The following is a 17,519-nucleotide window of genomic DNA, read 5'->3' as shown; positions in this document are numbered from 1 at the left end:
AAAAGTTAAATAATTAGCCTTATGGCAAGACATCTGTGTTACTAGATGCTAAACAATAACAGGCTTCTGATATGAGAGGTAGAGATGTACTGAGTGTAGGGTGAACACCTACAAGTAATTTGTCCTTATTACAAACAAATGCATAGGAAACCTTTGCTACCAGTCCAGAGTTTTCTCGGATTCTCACAATCACATTCAGCAGTACTTATCAATGTGTATTTATATCCTTTAAATTTTATTTGTCATCTTTTGTTTCAAAAAAAGAAGACGTGGAGTGGCCAGAATGCAGCTAATTTTTTTAGGAATATTCATTTTCCTTTGCTTTGCTGATTCCATTTCAGCACCAGCAAAGCAGAATACCCTAGGAAAAAAGTCTTTCTCCTGAAGGAGGAAATGTCAAAGGCAATTAGATCAAATGCAGCATCTTCATCATAAACAATAGGGTGTGATCTGGGAAACCCAGTAACACTGGGGCTGGTGCTAACAGGAAGAAGAGATGTCTGTGTTGATGGAGACGCTGTAGGGAGCAGTGGCGGTGCTGGTGTCTGGTCTCTGCCTGCAGAAACAGTGGTGCTGGGGGAGATGGTTTAGGCCCTGACTCAGCATCAGGTGGTTGGACCAAGACTTTGTGAGTAAAGGATCCTCCTAAAATGGCATGTTGGTGGGAGGTTGGATAAGCTCTCCCTCAAATTACTCATTATAGTCACTTGTTTTTATTGAATTGTCTTAAGTGGGCACTTAAAGCAGTGAAAGACTGGTGTTGAACTGAACAGAAGCCCTTGCTTAATTAAATGGGATCCAATAATTTGGCTCTTACAAAATAAAAGTTGATATAATTTTTGAAGTAGGCATAAATTTCTTTAAATATGGGGATTACTCATATATATTACATATTTATTTCATAAAATGTATCAGACATAAGATTCTACTATGAAATATGGTAAATCCATGTATTTTAAGGCAAATTATAGAATTTCCAAAGTTAAAATTTACCTTATTTTTTTTTACTCAATTAAAAAATATATTCTGATCAGTTTACAGATTTTTTTAAAAATTGCTATTGGTTAGTTTAGATATGCCCGTTACAGATTAAACTCCATAGGTAACAGGTATTTAACGAGTGAAACACCTCCAAACACAGGTAGATCCAGTATATGATAGTGTCTAAAATGCAAAGGGCAGAATTTTCCTCCTTACACCTATATAACGCCATAGCAACATAAACCAATGCTGAGCTATATTCCTTGCAGGGGAGTAAATCTACCATTCTTTGAAATGTTCAGCTCCTATTTTGGAATTTCCGGTTAGCACTGTATTGAAAGGATTTTAGAAATAGTCTTTTTATTTCTCATTGAACAAAAGTAATCTGGATATAAAAACTCTGTCTTAACTTCCTTTATTACCAAAACATTTATTGCATTTCCCATTAAAATTCTTATTGCGATTATGAACCATCTTCTGGCTTCATGAGCACGGTCCTGTCATTTTAAGCAGTGACAGTCCAGCTAATTATCAAAGAGGAGACAAGTAGTGGCAGAATGCTATTGGGAGACCACTGGTGACTCTTCCTTGCCTCTCAGGGTGGAGCAGACTTCCCTGGAGAGTTCTCCGTTCCACTTGCCTGAGCAGCTAGAGGGACCGTGCAGGTCAAAATCGGCTGCCCTAGGGAACTGCAGGCCCGTTCCTCTCCTGATAGGCATCTGGACGTGTTCGCTTTCCAAGACTCTGGCAGTGACTTGAATGTTTACATTGTTAATGCTCTGAGCACGGGTAATGGCAGATTAAAACATGACCAGCATGAGGGACAGAAACAAAGGTTTATTGATAAGGATCACCTATTCATGACAGAAGACAGGGAGGCAGAGATGAGGCTGCAGGGGATAGAGTTATTGGGGCAAAGAAAAGGAAAATGGGAAGGTAATGCTAGCCTTGGAAAAGTGCTGGATGGGAAGGAAAGAATCCCTCCGGCCCTTTCAGGTCGCATAGCTCTCATAAATCAGACATTTGATAAGATGAGCAATAGATATAGAGTTCTTACAGGTCAGAGTGTATTCGGCATTTACATGGGAAATAAAAGGCAGTGAGGCTGAGAGTTTTAGTAAAATTATTTCCCTTGAATGAGAAAGTATTCTGTATTCATATACTGATAATACTTTATGCTTCTGTAGTTAGCTCCTCTAGTTTTGATTGAGTATCCAGCATTCTTCTCTTTGGTTTTCTTCAAATTTCAGGCCTTTTGTTTTTGTTATCCTTAAAATTGGAAATGCATTTTAAGCCAAGTTTCAAGAGATCGTATTTGCACATATATGTGCCATGGTATTTGCACACCTGCACATGTAAACATTGTGAATCGGACCCTTACTGGCAGAGGTATTGTGTTCATCTTGTGTTTATTGTTAACTTTGCCTAGAACCTAAGGGAGGTGGAGGGTAGAGAAAAAGTTTACAGAGACAGTTCAGTTCTAAGAGCCCACAAATTATTTTCAAGATTTCCTAGGTAACACTTTTCAATTAATACATGTCTAATTATATCTGATTCCCGTTAATATTAAAGCCTTAAAGGCCTTTGGGAAATGTGTTGTAGTGAGTCAAGTTTCTGAACTCTTTTTTTCTGGACCATTGGCAAGGTTTCTGAATTTGTTAATGTAAAACTGCTTATTTTATTTATTTATTTTTAGAACTAGAGGCCTGGTGCACAAAATTTGTGCAGGGGGGCGTTTGGGGATCCCCTCAGCCCAGCCTGCACCCTCTCCAATCTGGGACCACTCAGGGGATGTTCAATTGCAGGTTTAGGTCCGATCCCGGGAAACAGGCCTAAACCAGCAGTCAGACATCCCTCTCGCAATCCGGGACCACTGGCTCCTAACTGCTCACCTGCCTGCCTGCCTGATTGCCCCTAACTGCCCCCCCCTCCCCCGCCAGCCTGATCACTCCTAACCACCTCTACCTGCTGGCCTGATCACCCCTAACTGCCCCCCGCTGCTGGCCTGGTTGCTCCCAACTGCCCCCCTGCCGGCCTGGTCACCCCATGCAGCCTGCTGTTCAGCTGTTTGGTCATCCCTCACTAACCCCCCTGCCAGCCTCATCGCCCCACAGAGCCTGCTGTTCAGTTGTTTGGTTGTCCCTCACTAACTCCCCTCCTGGTCTTGTCGCCCCACAGAGCCTGCCAGCCTGCTGTTCAGTCGTTACTGTTACTGTGCCGGCGTCTCAAACAATTTTCATATGCCTCTATTATTAGTATAGATATGTATATTTTTATTGATTTCAGAGAGAAAGGAGAGGAGGAGGAGAGAGAGAGAGACATTAGCTATGAGAGAGAATCATTGATTGACTGCCTCCTGCATGCCCCGCGCTGTGGATCAAGCCCGCAACCCAGGCATACCCTGACCAGGAATTGAACTGTGACCTCCTGGTTCATAGGTTGATGCTCAACCACTGAGCCACACTGGCTGAGCATAAACTGCTTATTTTAATGGTGTCTCATTTAGTCTTTTCAGATGCAGACTATTTCCAGTAATGTTTGGCCAGTAGTATAGCTCATAACTAATTGTTAAACATATATTTTAGACTAATGAGTATATTGTAATGTTAACCATTATAATATTAGGGAAAGAAATTAATAGGAAGATATGTGGATTTTAATTTATTATAAATAATCTAAACTCTCTTGAAATATTTCAGAGTAAGCTTGATTTTCAACTTATGTGTTCATGTTCATTTCCTGATTTTGGTAATTAGATTACCAGTTGGTGAGACAATGTCCTTGTTCCCAGGAAGGGCACTCAGAAGTGTTTATGGGTAGGTATGGTATGTCTGTAACTTCAAATGACTCTCCAGTTATAAACACATGCAAGTAAATAAATAAACATGAATGCAAGTATATCTAGCGATGCATCACTTAATGATGGGGATACATTCTGAGAAATGAGTCATTAGGTGATTCCATCATTGTGGGAACATCATAGAGTGCACTTACACACACCTACATGGTATAGCTTACTGCACACCTAGGCTCCATGGTATAGTCTGTTGTTCCTAGGCTGCAAAACTGTAGAGCATGTTACTCTACTGAATACAAAGGCTATTGTAATTTGTTACACCACACTGTTAGGACACCTACAGTGACACTAGATGATAGGAATTTAAGTTTCACTATACTATGATAAGATTATATAATCTGTCATGTAGGAAGTCATTGATTGAAATGTCATTATGCAGCACATAACTGTGTATATAGAGATAGGCACAAACACACACACTAAGAGAACAAGAGAATTATAAAGTAAATATGGTAAACATTTTTTAGGTTGGAAATCTCTGTGAAGGGCATATTGGAATTCTTTATCCTTACAGGTTTTCTGTAAAACTTTATTTCAAAGTGATTAAAATATGTTCCTATTGATGGGGAAATAGAAACTGTGGCAGTCTTTTCTTTAGGAAATTTTGACAATGTGTATAAAAGGACAAAATATATATCTTTTGAACTAATAATTTTGGTAAACTAATAATTGTGGCAAAATACATAACATAAAATGTATCATCTTAACCACTTTAAGTGCACAGTTGTGTATTCAGTACCTTCATAATGTTGTACAACCATCACCACCACCCATCTCCATAGTTCTTTTCATTTTGTAAAACTGAAATTCTACATCCATTAAACCTTAACTATCCCAATTCCACCTTTCCCCAGCCCACCATTCTTCTTTTCCTCTTTATAAATTTGACTACCCTATCCACCTCATATAGTGGAATCTTGCATTATTTATCTTTCTGACAGGGTTATTTCACTTAGCATAATGTCCTCAAGACTCGTCCATCTTGTAGCATATGTCACAATTTCCTTCCTTTTTAAGGCTAAATAATGTTCCAGGTATTTATAAACCACATTTTTTCTTATATATTCATCTGTCAGGGGACACTGTGATTTAGCTCCATGTTTTAGCTATTATAAACAATGCTCTTATATACATGGGTGCGTATAATAACTTTTTGTGAAATATTTTGTTCATGAACTTTTTTGTTCATTGAAATGATACTGCAAAGGCATAAAATAAAATGTTGGTGGTAATTTTCCTAAGCAGTGAGGTGATGGCAATTTAATTTATTTTTGTTTAGTTTGTGGTAATTTTTTTTTTCATGGAACATATCATACTTTTCATTGAGAAAAATAAGTTGCATTGCGTGGTATACGTTCCCCAGCCTAAGAGTTTAGGTAGCCGTACAGTTAAAGGTATACAGCACAGTCGGAAAATTTCTTCTCTGTAGTAACCAAAGTCATAAATTACAAAACTACCATTTAAAATTCAATAATAGTAACCACACTCTCAAGAATATATGATGCCCTTAATAAGAATGGTGCTAATATTATTACTATATAAGTGTACCTGATTGTAGGCCAATTTTGTCAAAATATGTACCCGAGATTGCCTGCGTATAAATCACTTAAAATTATAGTAAAATATATAAAAAAATACTTTGAATTGAAATCTCTGGCATTGAAGTCAGTTAATGTGCATTTGTATAAAGTTGTCCAGGTCATTCTTATTTCTGTGATGTTTGAGAAATCACACTGTACATAAATCTAATTTGTTAGGAACCTGAGGTAAAACAACATGAATAATCCTATACTAATAAAAGAGAAAAATGGTAATTGGCGTACGACCGATACCTTTTTCATTGGCTAATCAGTGAGATATGCAAATTAACTGTCAGCCAAGATGGCGGCTGGCAGCCAGGCAGCTGAGAATAGGAGGCTTGGTTGCCCCAGCGATGGAGAAAGTCAAGGATCCCCGCAGCTGCGGGGCTCTGAGCTCCTGAAGCAACAACTCCAAAAGATACAATGTTTCAATTATAGAAGCTAAAAGATGGCGGTTAATTTGCATACTCAGGCTCCAAGCAGAGCGAAGCCAAACAGCCCTGAAGCAGCAGGGCAGAGAGGCCTCAGGGCCTGGGATCAGCAGAGTCGAGAGGCCTCCCGGCCCCACGATCAGCGGAGGCCAGAGTCGGCCCAGACCCACAATCAGGGAGGCGAGAGTCGGCCCAGCCCCACGATCAGCAGAGCCTAGAGGCCCCCCAGCCCCGGTTATCATCCGAGCCGAGAGGCCTCCCGGCCCCGTGATCAGCAGAGTCGGAGGCCCCGCGATCAGTGGATCCGAGAGGCCTCCGAGCCCAGGTGATCAGCGGAGTCAAGAGGCCTCCCGGCCCGGTGATCAGCAGAGCCGAGAGGCCTCCCAGCCCAGGTGATCAGCGGAGTTGAGAGGCCTCCCAGCCCAGGTGATCAGCAGAGCCGAGAGGTCTCCCGGCCCGCGATCAGCGGAGTCAGAGGCCCCGAGATCAGCGGAGCCGAGAGGCCTCCCAGCCCCGGTGATCAGCGGATCCGAGAAGCCTCCCAGCCCAGGTGATCAGCGGAGTCCAGGTGATCAGCGGAGCCGAGAGGCCTCCCAGCCCAGGTGATCAGCGGAGCCGAGAGGCCTCCCAGCCCCGGTGATCAGCAGAGTCCAGAGGCCTCCCGGCCCCGGTGATCAGCCGAGAGGCCTCCCGGCCCGCTCCTGGCCCCGCGATCAGCGGAGCCAAGAGGCCTCCCAGCCCCGGTGATCAGCGGAGCCGAGAGGCCTCCCAGCCCCGGTGATCAGCAGAGTCCAGAGGCCTCCCGGCCCCGGTGATCAGCCGAGAGGCCTCCCGGCCCGCTCCTGGCCCCGCGATCAGCGGAGCCAAGAGGCCTCCCAGCCCCGGTGATCAGCGGAGCCGAGAGGCCTCCCAGCCCCGGTGATCAGCGGAGCCCAGAGGCCTCCGGGACCCATGATCAGCAGAGCCCAGAGGCCTACAGGCCATGGTTATCAGCAGCCAAGTGGCCTCCAGGCCCCAGTTATCAGCGGAGCCGAGAGGCCTCCCGGCCCCGGTGATCAGCGGAGCCCAGAGGCCTCCCGGACCCATGATCAGCAGAGCCGAGAGGCCTCCAGGCCCCAGTTATCAGCGGAGCCGAGAGGCCTACAGGCCATGGTTATCAGCAGCCAAGAGGCCTCCAGGCCAGGGATCAGGGGAGCTGAGAGGCGTCCTGGCCCTGGGATCAGCAGGGCAGCGAGGCCTCCCAGCACCGGGATCAGTGTGACAGGGTGCGGAGCCCCAACCCTCTGATCGGCCCTGCTCTGTGTGTGACAGGGTACAGAGCCCCAACCCCCCTGATGGGCCCTGCTCTGTGCATGACAGGAGTGGTGCTGCAACCTCCCTATGGACCCTGCCTTGAGTGTGACAGGGGGCGGTGCCCCAACCCCCCAATTGGCCCTGCTCTGAGCCCGACCAGGGGCTGCACCTAGGGATTGGGCCTGCCCTCTGCCACCCAGGAGCAGGCCTAAGCCAGCAGGTCATTATCTCCTGATGGGTCCCAGACTGTGAGAAGGCACAGGCCAGGCTGAGGGACCTCCTCTCCCAACCCCGAGTGCACAAATTTTTGTGCACCGGGCCTCTAGTTTATATATATAAAAACCCAGCGACCAGAACGGCAATTGACCAGAACGACCAGTGGCTATGACACGCAGTGCGGCAGCCAACCAGCCTGATCCAGGCCCCAATCGACACCCCTCCCCCCCCAGCTGGCCCAGCCTCCAACACCCCGATCAGGGGCAGGGTAGGCTGGCCAGACCCCACCCGTGCACGAATTCGTGCACTGGGCCTCTAGTATTTAATAATTTTCTCTTTAAAAGGATCACACAGTAATTCTTTGAGTAGACCATACCCATTCTTTTAATGAAAAATTGAAAAATTCATGTATGTATTTTTGAAGGGCATCTTTATTTAAAGTGAGGTGCATGCACATATACTGTATTTGGGAACATTTGAGGAATTCTATTCCTTTGTGTCCATCAGAAGATGACTATGTTTTATATACAATGAATATAGATTTTTGAAAATACAAATTCATGATACAAACCACATGAGGAAAGCCTGTAAACCCATCAGCTGGATCTGAAATAAAGATGAACTACCTAATTATATTCTAGGGGCATTGATCCATGTATTTCATTTGTTTATATTCTGTACTTATATCTTACTAGAAGCCTGGTGTATGAATTTGTGCATAGGTGGGGTCCTTAGGCCTGGCCGGCGATCAGGACCCATCAGGGCCAGGCCGATTGGGGCTGGGTCGATTGGGGCCTGTCGGCCGAGGGAAGGGACGGAGGAGGTTGGCTGCTGGCCCCAAGGAGGGAGCTGACCCTTGTCCCCCCTGGGAAAGGGGCCATGTCCTCCCTACCCACCCCCAGTTCCATGTCCCAGCCCAGAGCCCAAAGGCCCTGGTGGGGTCGGGAGAGGGGGTGACAGTTGCTGGGCCGGGCACATAAGGAATGGACACCGAAGGCTGCTGGAGGTGCCCTGCCACCACACGGTTCCCCCCTCCCCCCTCCTTCTTTCCCTGCCACTGTGCCACCACTGCGGTGGGTGCGTGGCCCCCAGGGAAGTGAGAGGATGGGAGTGAGACAAACCCTGTGTTGAGGGCTGACTTTCAATAGATCGTAGCAAGGGAGCTGCTCTGCCACATACGAAACCCCGACCCAGAAGCAGATTGTCTACAAATGGTTTAGCACCAGGGGCCAATGGGGGCCGGCTGGCTCGGGGGAGGGGCCATGGGAGGTTGGCTGTGGTAGTGCAATGACCACCAGGGGGCAGCTCCTGCATTGAGCATCTACCCCCTGGTGGTCAGTTTGCGTCATAGCAACCGGTTGACCAGTCATTCTGGTTGTTCGGCCGTAATGGTCGCTTAGGCTTTTACATATATACTAGAGGCCTGGTGCATGAAATTTGTGCATGGCGGGGGGTGGTCCTTCAGCCCGGCCAGCATCCTCTCCAATCCAGGACCCCTCAGGGGATGTCCAACTGCTGGTTTAGGCCCGATCCTGCAGGAATTGCCTCTGCCTCTGCCTCAGCCCACCACCATGGCTTTGTCCAGAAGGATGTCCGGAAGATGTCAAGTCTAATTAGCATAAACTGTCAGTCAGACATCCCTCTTGCAATCCGGAACTGTTGGCTCCTAACCACTCACCTTCCTGCCTGCCTGATCGCCTCTAACCTCTCTGCCTGCCTGCCTGATATCCCCTAACCACCCCTGCCTGCCGGCCTGATTGCCCCTAACTGCCCTCCCTGCTGGCCTGGTCACCCCTAACTGCCCTCCCCTGCAGGCCTGGTCGCCCCTAACTGCCTCTGCCTTGGTCCCCGCCACCATGACTTTGTCCAGAAGGAAGTCCGGATGGATGTTCGGAAGACGTCCAGTCTAATTAGCATATTACCCTTTTATTAGGATAGATAGACTATAGGCCCAGTTGCACGACATTCATGTACTCGGTGGGGAGGGGTTTCCTCAGCCTGGCCTGCCTCGTTTCGCAGTCCGGGAGCTCTTGGAGGATGTCCGACTGTCGGCTTAGGCCCGCTCCCCGTGGGGAATGGGCCTAAGCCACAGCTGGACATCCTTAGTGCTGCCACAGAAGTGGGCTGCTGCGCTTGCCAGCTGTCAGCCTGGCTTGTGGCTGAGCGGCGCTCCCCCGTGAGAGTGCACTGACCACCAGGGGGCAGCTTCTGCATTGGGTGTCTGCCCCCTGGTGGTCAGTGTACATCATAGCAACTGGTTGTTCCACTGTTAAGTCGATTTGCATATTACCCTTTTATTATATAGGATAAAGAATGTCAAGTACATTTCTTTCAGCGTGCTCTTGAACTAAGTGCCAGATGAATGATGATTCTTGGTAGTTGAAATTATTTAATTTGGGATATATAGACATGGTGTACACCCCAAAACATATATACACACTTTGAATAACTATTAATTCCAATGGATTAAATCTGAAGAAAGCCGAAACCGGTTTGGCTCAGTGGATAGAGCGTCGGCCTGCAGACTGAGAGGTCCCAGGTTCGATTCCGGTCAAGGGCATGTACCTGGGTTGCTGGCACTTCCCCAGTAGGAGATGTGCAGGAGGCAGCTGATTGATGTTTCTCTCTCATCAATGTTTCTAACTCTCTATCTCTCTCCCTTTCTCTCTGTAAAAAATCAATAAAATATATTTAAAAAAAAAATCTGAAGAAAAAGAAACATCAATTGAGCTACCAGAAAAAAGTGTGTATACATTTTTTGGGAAATCCTGTGTGTGTGTATATAGAGTTGCTTCCTAATTTTTAGGTGAAAATATTCTCTTTATCATGATGCTACTTACTTTCTTTTAATTTCAGATTTTGTTGACGGATCTGTACACCACAAAGCCTTACTTATATCTGTGACTGTCTGTAGTTTCCTGTTGGTCCTTATCATTTTATTCTGTTACTTCAGGTAAGTTTCAAACTTGTAGAGATAGAATTTTGAGTTTATCTTTGTCAACCTACTATCCTACCCTTGGCTCTGCCACCCCAGCTTCCTTTAACCTAATTAGATCTTAGATTTCATTGATAATATTGTTACTATTGATGAGTATTTGTCCTAATGAATCTATTAATAGATACTATCTCATTTGTACTTCAGATATCAAAATCACCCAGATAAATTTCAGCCCTACGGAAATTAGGGCAGTTAGGGAATTAAGGAACTAGTTGCTACTGAGTTTGATTCTAAGCAGAGAAATGAGCATGTTGAACTTAGATTGTTCTAGTAATTACTTATTTACTGAGTTAACAATTTCTCTGGTATTGAAAGATTTTTAAAGATTGTTTTAGATAATCACATTAAATAAATTTAGTTACTATATTGAAGTTAAGTATGGTGGTTATAAATTAAAGTTTTAGTCACCTACAAACTTATTTTGTAGTTTGTGTAATATCAAGGACCTGTAATTTCATGTTTATTGCCTTTTTTAATACTCATTTATGATACAATTCTGCAAATGGGAGTTGATTCAAATAAATTTATTTCTAACCATTGATAAAATTTTTTTAAAGCTTATATTTACTTATCTGTATTATTGGTCTATATATTACCTTATATGACAGGTAAGGTTAGCCATAATATCTTTTGAACACTAAAAATTTATATCTATATTAATTAGGGGGACCTTAAATAGGGTAAGGCTTTAGGGCATGAATATAATGGAACTATACAGAAACATTAACAGACTATAGCCTGTTGGGAAATAATCAAAAGGAATGGAGAAGAATTGTAGATGGTTAAGACTGAGTAAAAACATGTAGTTTACTTTAAAGAATCAGTTAGGAAAATAATTATAATTTGTGTTTTGGAAATCATTACTGAGGGAAATAAATACCGAGCATTTAATCTTGCATTGTTTTTGTGTGCTAAAGTAAAACCTGTCAGGATTAATGTTTTCTCTGCAGTGTTTTGCCCGTATCATTGCAACTCAGTGTCTAAAATGATGTTCCTCTGTGCATCTTTAGGTATAAAAGACAAGAAGCCAGACCTCGGTACAGCATTGGGTTGGAACAGGATGAAACTTACATTCCTCCAGGCGAATCCCTGAAAGACTTAATTGAGCAGTCTCAGAGCTCAGGAAGTGGGTCAGGCCTCCCTCTGCTGGTAGGAGAAGGACATATTGAGTTTAAAGGAATGTTTTCTGAGAGGAAATGTCAGTAAATACAGGGTTTCATTTTACTGAAACAGATAGGGCAGGACAAAGAGGACGTTCTGTGCAATCCGTTAGATATCAGATCTCAGATGCGGGGCTTCCTGATAACATTTTGACATATTGGGGGTAAGGTGATTGTTTTTTAATGTCAGTGTATGGTTACAATCCAGACCCTCAGACATTCTGATAAAGAGCAGATTAGAGAACATGAAACATGGGGCCATCTTCCCTCTGTTTTTAGTCAGGATAGTATGACTGCACTTTGGCCTGGCTTTTGAAGGCAAAAGGATTACAACCAGCAGGGATCTGAGTACTTTTACAAGGGAAGAAGGCTGCGTTTCAGCCGGAGGGTTTATGTTTCAGGGTGAAGTCCTGGCTTTTCCATTCAGGAGAGGTTTAATTTTCTGATGCTCCACACTGCCAACCTGGAAGAAAATATATACCGAGTCCAAGGCACTTGCCTTAATGAGAAAAACATTCTGTTCCTTTATGGACCCGGCCAGAAAAAGGTTGTTGGGACTCGGGATGGAAATAACAATTTTAATGAGAAACATTTTCCTTTATAAACTCTTACGATTGATTTTTCTAATCTTTGTTGTCTGGGTCTGGCTTTGGATATCTTGTTTACTTTATTCCTTAGGCCATTTTTTATTTAGTACTAAAAGTAACATTAAAAAAAATCTCAAGGCAAGCATTTATCTTCTAACATTATTTTTGGATATACAAAAAGCTGTTTATATTTAATGAATACAACCTGAAGAGTTTGGAGATGAATATATACCTGAAACATCACCATAATCTATGCCATACACATACCCATCACCTCCAAAAGTTTCCTCATGTCCTCTTTGTTTACTAATATTATTTTATGATAACACTTGATATAAGATTTACACTCATAGCAAATTTTAGAATACGTACACTACTGTTAACTGTAGGCACTGAAGATCTGTGGGATTTATTCATCTTGCATAACTGATACTCTACTTGTTGACTAATACCTCCCCTGGAGGTAATAAACCAGACAGAAAGCCATTTGTGAAGTAGTCATTATGACCAAACTGATGCTACTGAGGATGTACATTTTTCTTATGTAAAAATCCTTATCAAATTGCTTGATTTTTATTTTGGAATTAATACATATCAAATATAGTTCTTATATTTAAGATATTATACATTTTTAAGACAAGTACAAATATTTAAATCCCTTTTGGTATTAATGAATCAGATACTGGTGCTCTTGGACTTGAAAACTATTTTTTTTCCTCCTTCTAACCCATCTTTCTTATTACTATGGAGCTATCTCTCTGAAGTCTTTGACCTTACTATGTTACTTCCCTGGATAAAACATTCTAATGTCCAATAGCATTTATGGGTCTTCTACATTAGCCTGGTCTGCATGGCATACATCATCTTCTACCTCTTCTCTACCTGCTCCCCGAGCCCTAGCATCAGCCTTGAGTAATGGTTTCTCAAACTCAGTAAGTCCTCATTTGACGTCATCAATGGGTTCTGAAATGACATAACAAAACCAATTTTACCTTAGGCTAATTGACATAGACAAGAGTTAAGTCCCTACAGCATCTCTCCAAGGTTTTAATGAAACGACATGGAATGAAACAATGATAACTTTATGGAGAGCTCTTCAGACTTCTGGCTCGTGGTCTACCTCACATTTTATCTCTGTGACAACTTAACCAAACTGAGCCAATCTATTAATCCTCTATCACAACATTTTACTTATAGTGTCAGTATAGCAGATTAAAATACTGTTAAATTGATGTTCATATGTCTATGTCTAGATGGGCTCTCACTTCTTCAGGGGTGGAGACTGTACTTTGTTCACTTTGTATCTCCCCATTTGATTAAAGGGGCTGTTCAATAATTTGTTTTAAAAGCTTTCAACTCCAACTTTTAATGTCCCTAAAAATACTATCTTATTTCTACAATCTAGATACAGAAAAATAGCATTTAGCTTATATCAAAAAATGATTAAGAAAAGCCAGATCGCCATGGCTTGAATCCTGGCCAGATACTGGCCTTTATAGATTTGATCTCATTTAATCCTTATAGCAACCCTGTGAGGTAGTTCTCAAACTATATCCCTGCATTACATACCAGGGGCACAGGCATAGATAGGTCCACTAGCTAGTATGTGGAGAAGCCAGGATTCAGACTCAGATGATCTACCTCTGGAATCTGTTTTTTTGTGTGTGTTGTTTTTGTTTTTTGTAATTTTAAAAAATATTTTTATTGGTTTCAGAGAGGAAGGGAGTGGGAGAGAGAAATAGAAACATCAATGATAAGAGATAATCATTGATGGCTGCCTCCTGCACACCCCCTACTGGGGATCTGCAACCAGGGTATATGCCCTTGTCCAGAATAGAACCCGGGACCTTTCAGTCCCCAGGCCAACACTCTATCCACTGAGCCGAGGGCTGGAATATGTGTTCTTGATGTTTGTGAGAATGAACCAAATGTAAGTTAAATGAAACTAGTGAAGGAAAAATATCAATATTACAGATTTAAGATCCTTGTTTTAAGACAATGCAAAGTGTGCAAAAATATGTGAGTATCTCACCTTGATACTAATTTGTTATATATTTTAACATAAGGGGAAAATTCATGCCCTATATATCTTTTTGTCAAATATCTTTATGTATCAATTTTTAAGGAAGGAATATCTTAGGGTAGTTGTAAAAATTAAGATAGTTATGCCTGGCCTGAGTGGTTCAGTGATTGAGCGTTGACCTATGAACCAGGAGGTCATAGTTCTAGTGCCAGTCAGGGCACCTGCAGGAGGCAACCGATCAATGATTCTCTCTCATCCTGAAGTTCCTCTATCCCTCTCCCTTCCTCTCTGAAATCAATAAAAATATGTTTTTAAAATATAGTTTGTGTCTTCCCACTATATATATTCATATATGCATTTATTGAATACATAGTATATATTCAATAAATGGTAACATTTTTTATTCATAACCTATTTATCTGACCCTATAATGGTAAAGAAAGTGAAGCAAATTCTCTAATTGAACATTAAGCCTCTTAAGTGAAGAATCTTTTGTGAAAAATCTTTCTAGCCATGGCCAGCATGACTCAGTGATTAGAGCATTGGCCCAAAGGATCTGGGGTTGGATTTCCAGTCAAGGGCATGTACCTGGGTTGCAGATTTGATCCAGTTGGGGCTTGTGGGGAAGGCAACTAATTGATGCATTACTCTCATATTGATGTTTCCCTCTCCCCCTCCCTCCATCCTCCCTTCCATTCTCTCTAAAATTCAGTGGAAAAAACATATCCTAAGTGAGGATTAGCAATAACAAAAAGATCTTTTCAGTATGTGTTATTAACCCAGCCTTGATAAGCAAAGTATTCTAAACTGTATATTTGTGTGTAGGGTGTGTGTGTGTGTGTGTGTTGCTAATTCAGGGACGTGTTAGAGAGCACAGAGCATTATGTACAGCTGTATGTTTTTCAGTGTTTATATTTCTGAAAGAGTGGTAACTCCTTTATCATAAAAGCAGTTGTACCCATTTTACATAAAATAATTCTTTTTTTTTTCTTTTTGGAGTCACAATTATAGTGATTGTATCTTACAGGCATTTTATTTATACAATCAAGCCTTAAAAGAGATATCTGAGAATGAAGTATAGAATGAAAGTTTAGGTAGAGAAAGACCAGAAACATTTGCTAAATCAAATAAAAACTTAAATAAACCGGCTAACTCTAATTTAGATGCAGTAATTGTTTCTTCTCTGGAGGGGAAAAAAGATTAAACAAATCTGTAGAGCTATGAATATACTAACCGTGTGTTTTGGGGCCTAACAGGTCCAAAGGACTATCGCTAAGCAGATTCAGATGGTGAAACAGATTGGGAAGGGTCGCTACGGGGAAGTTTGGATGGGAAAGTGGCGTGGCGAAAAGGTGGCCGTGAAAGTGTTCTTCACCACCGAGGAGGCCAGCTGGTTCCGCGAGACAGAGATTTATCAGACGGTGTTGATGAGGCATGAAAACATTTTGGGTGAGTGTATAGAGCGGTTCAGGTTTTTCTAGCTTTTCTCTAGTTTTCTGTTAACATCTGCATATGAACTCATCTGTCTTGACCCATTCTGAAATATATAGACATTTTCTTGTTGGCGTGAGCCCAGGGACATTGTAAGCTTCCAAGGGGAGACCTCACAGGAGGCATGACTAAGGCACTTTTGTGAATGAGCAGTGGGATGGACATGGAGTCCCCTCCAGGAAATGCAAATACAATATGGGCATTTCTTCAGGTTGGCTGAGGGTTTTAAAGGAGCAAATTTTTTGTTTAAATGTTGTGGAAAGTTGTAAGAATTTTATCTGAGTTTATAATAAAACTCTGGTTTATTATATCCAGAGTTGATACGGATAATTGATTCCGTTTTATTTTCTCAAGATAGAAATGACCTAGTTCAGTGGTCGGCAAACTCATTAGTCAACAGAGCCAAATATCAGCAGTACAACGATTGAAATTTCTTTTGAGAGCCAAATTTTTTAAACTTAAACTATATAGGTAGGTACATTGTTATTAACTTAATTAGGGTGCTCCTAAGCTGGCCTTTGCTAAAAACGTCCTCAATCTGATTGAGGTACATTCGCTGAGGTCGACCCCTTCCAACTCTCCCATCCACACTCGTCTTGTATACTTGTTTCATCTATCTCCTTTCCGAAAACCGACTTCTGTGCATGGGCCACGAAGTTTCAATCGCACTGTACGTGCGTGCCCGCATGTGGTATTTTGTGGAAGAACCACACTCAAGGAGCCAAAGAGCCGCATGTGGCCCACGAACCGCGGTTTGCCAACCCCTGACCTAGTTGGATCATTCAACTGCAAAGTGTGGAAGTTGATCTGAAGTGTGTGCTTTGACTGGGGTTCCTGTTTTATAAGCAGTGGCTTGTGTATGACTATAATACCAGGAGCTGTATACTGTTAATTGGAAAGCATTTAAATATCCACAGCTGATTAAAAAGAGGTCATGTTTTCAGATACAAACTCTTAATTGTTCTCTACCCCTCTTGTTTTGATTGATATTAGTAAGTTCATACTGTGAGGGGCATAGTCAGAAAACTGAATGAAATGCTAAACAAAAGACACCTATGACAAAGCCTGGTAGTTGAGAATATGAATTATTTCTGATAATGTCCAGAAAACACTTAGCTCCAAATCTTTTTATCTTCTTTTCTTTTAGGGTTCATTGCCGCCGATATCAAAGGGACAGGGTCCTGGACCCAGTTGTACCTAATCACAGACTATCATGAAAATGGTTCCCTCTATGATTACTTGAAGTCCACCACCCTGGATGTTAAATCGATGCTGAAATTAGCCTATTCTTCCGTCAGTGGCTTATGTCATTTACACACCGAGATCTTTAGTACCCAAGGCAAGCCAGCAATCGCCCATCGAGATCTGAAAAGTAAGAACATCCTGGTGAAGAAAAATGGCACTTGCTGTATAGCCGACCTGGGCCTGGCTGTTAAATTTATTAGGTGAGTAAGCGAGGTGAACAAATGCACTTATGATTCTTTTCTGTCCCTTTCTATAGATTATACATTGTGTAGGTCAGTGCTTCCAGGACATTTAGTAGAGGAGGAATTTTTATTGATTTTGACTTTACTTGGGAGGGAAAAAGAAGAAATACTTTCTTTGCAGCACAAAGTGTTTGGGTCCATGCTACCCATTCCTATGCTCATCAGTGTCCTGGCTTCAAAACAGAGTTTGAACATCATTGGGTTCATAGCTGTCATGAAGCTGTTCAGAAAAGAGGTAGCTAATGTCTCTGATGATGTGGCCAGAAGTCTTGGCAACATTTTAAGTAGGAAAAGGTTTCAGGGAAGAGCTACAGATTATGTAGTGATAAAGGCAATGTTTTGGTTTTTTTTTTATCTGATAAAAGAAAGATAACTTGCACAGGTGTTTTGTGAGAAAGAAACGAATAAACTAATA

At 42.4% G+C, this 17,519-nt stretch overlaps 1 protein-coding gene across 7 annotated transcripts in view; it reads left to right on the top strand.

Annotated features, from left to right (window-relative positions):
* BMPR1B (bone morphogenetic protein receptor type 1B) overlaps positions 1-17,519 on the top strand; it is a 380,728-nt gene that overhangs the window by 340,080 nt on the left and 23,129 nt on the right. For all 7 annotated transcript variants that reach the window (XM_059665162.1, XM_059665143.1, XM_059665152.1 and 4 more), the window contains 4 exons: positions 10,215-10,311; positions 11,367-11,505; positions 15,383-15,575; positions 16,765-17,062. In XM_059665162.1, the coding sequence (XP_059521145.1) occupies positions 10,215-10,311; positions 11,367-11,505; positions 15,383-15,575; positions 16,765-17,062 (727 nt within the window). The remainder of the gene's footprint in view (positions 1-10,214; positions 10,312-11,366; positions 11,506-15,382; positions 15,576-16,764; positions 17,063-17,519) is intronic.

Source organism: Myotis daubentonii, chromosome 1, assembly GCF_963259705.1.
Source record: "Myotis daubentonii chromosome 1, mMyoDau2.1, whole genome shotgun sequence".
NCBI classification, from domain to species: Eukaryota; Metazoa; Chordata; class Mammalia; order Chiroptera; family Vespertilionidae; genus Myotis; species Myotis daubentonii.
This window is presented reverse-complemented; position numbering and strand designations above follow the sequence as displayed.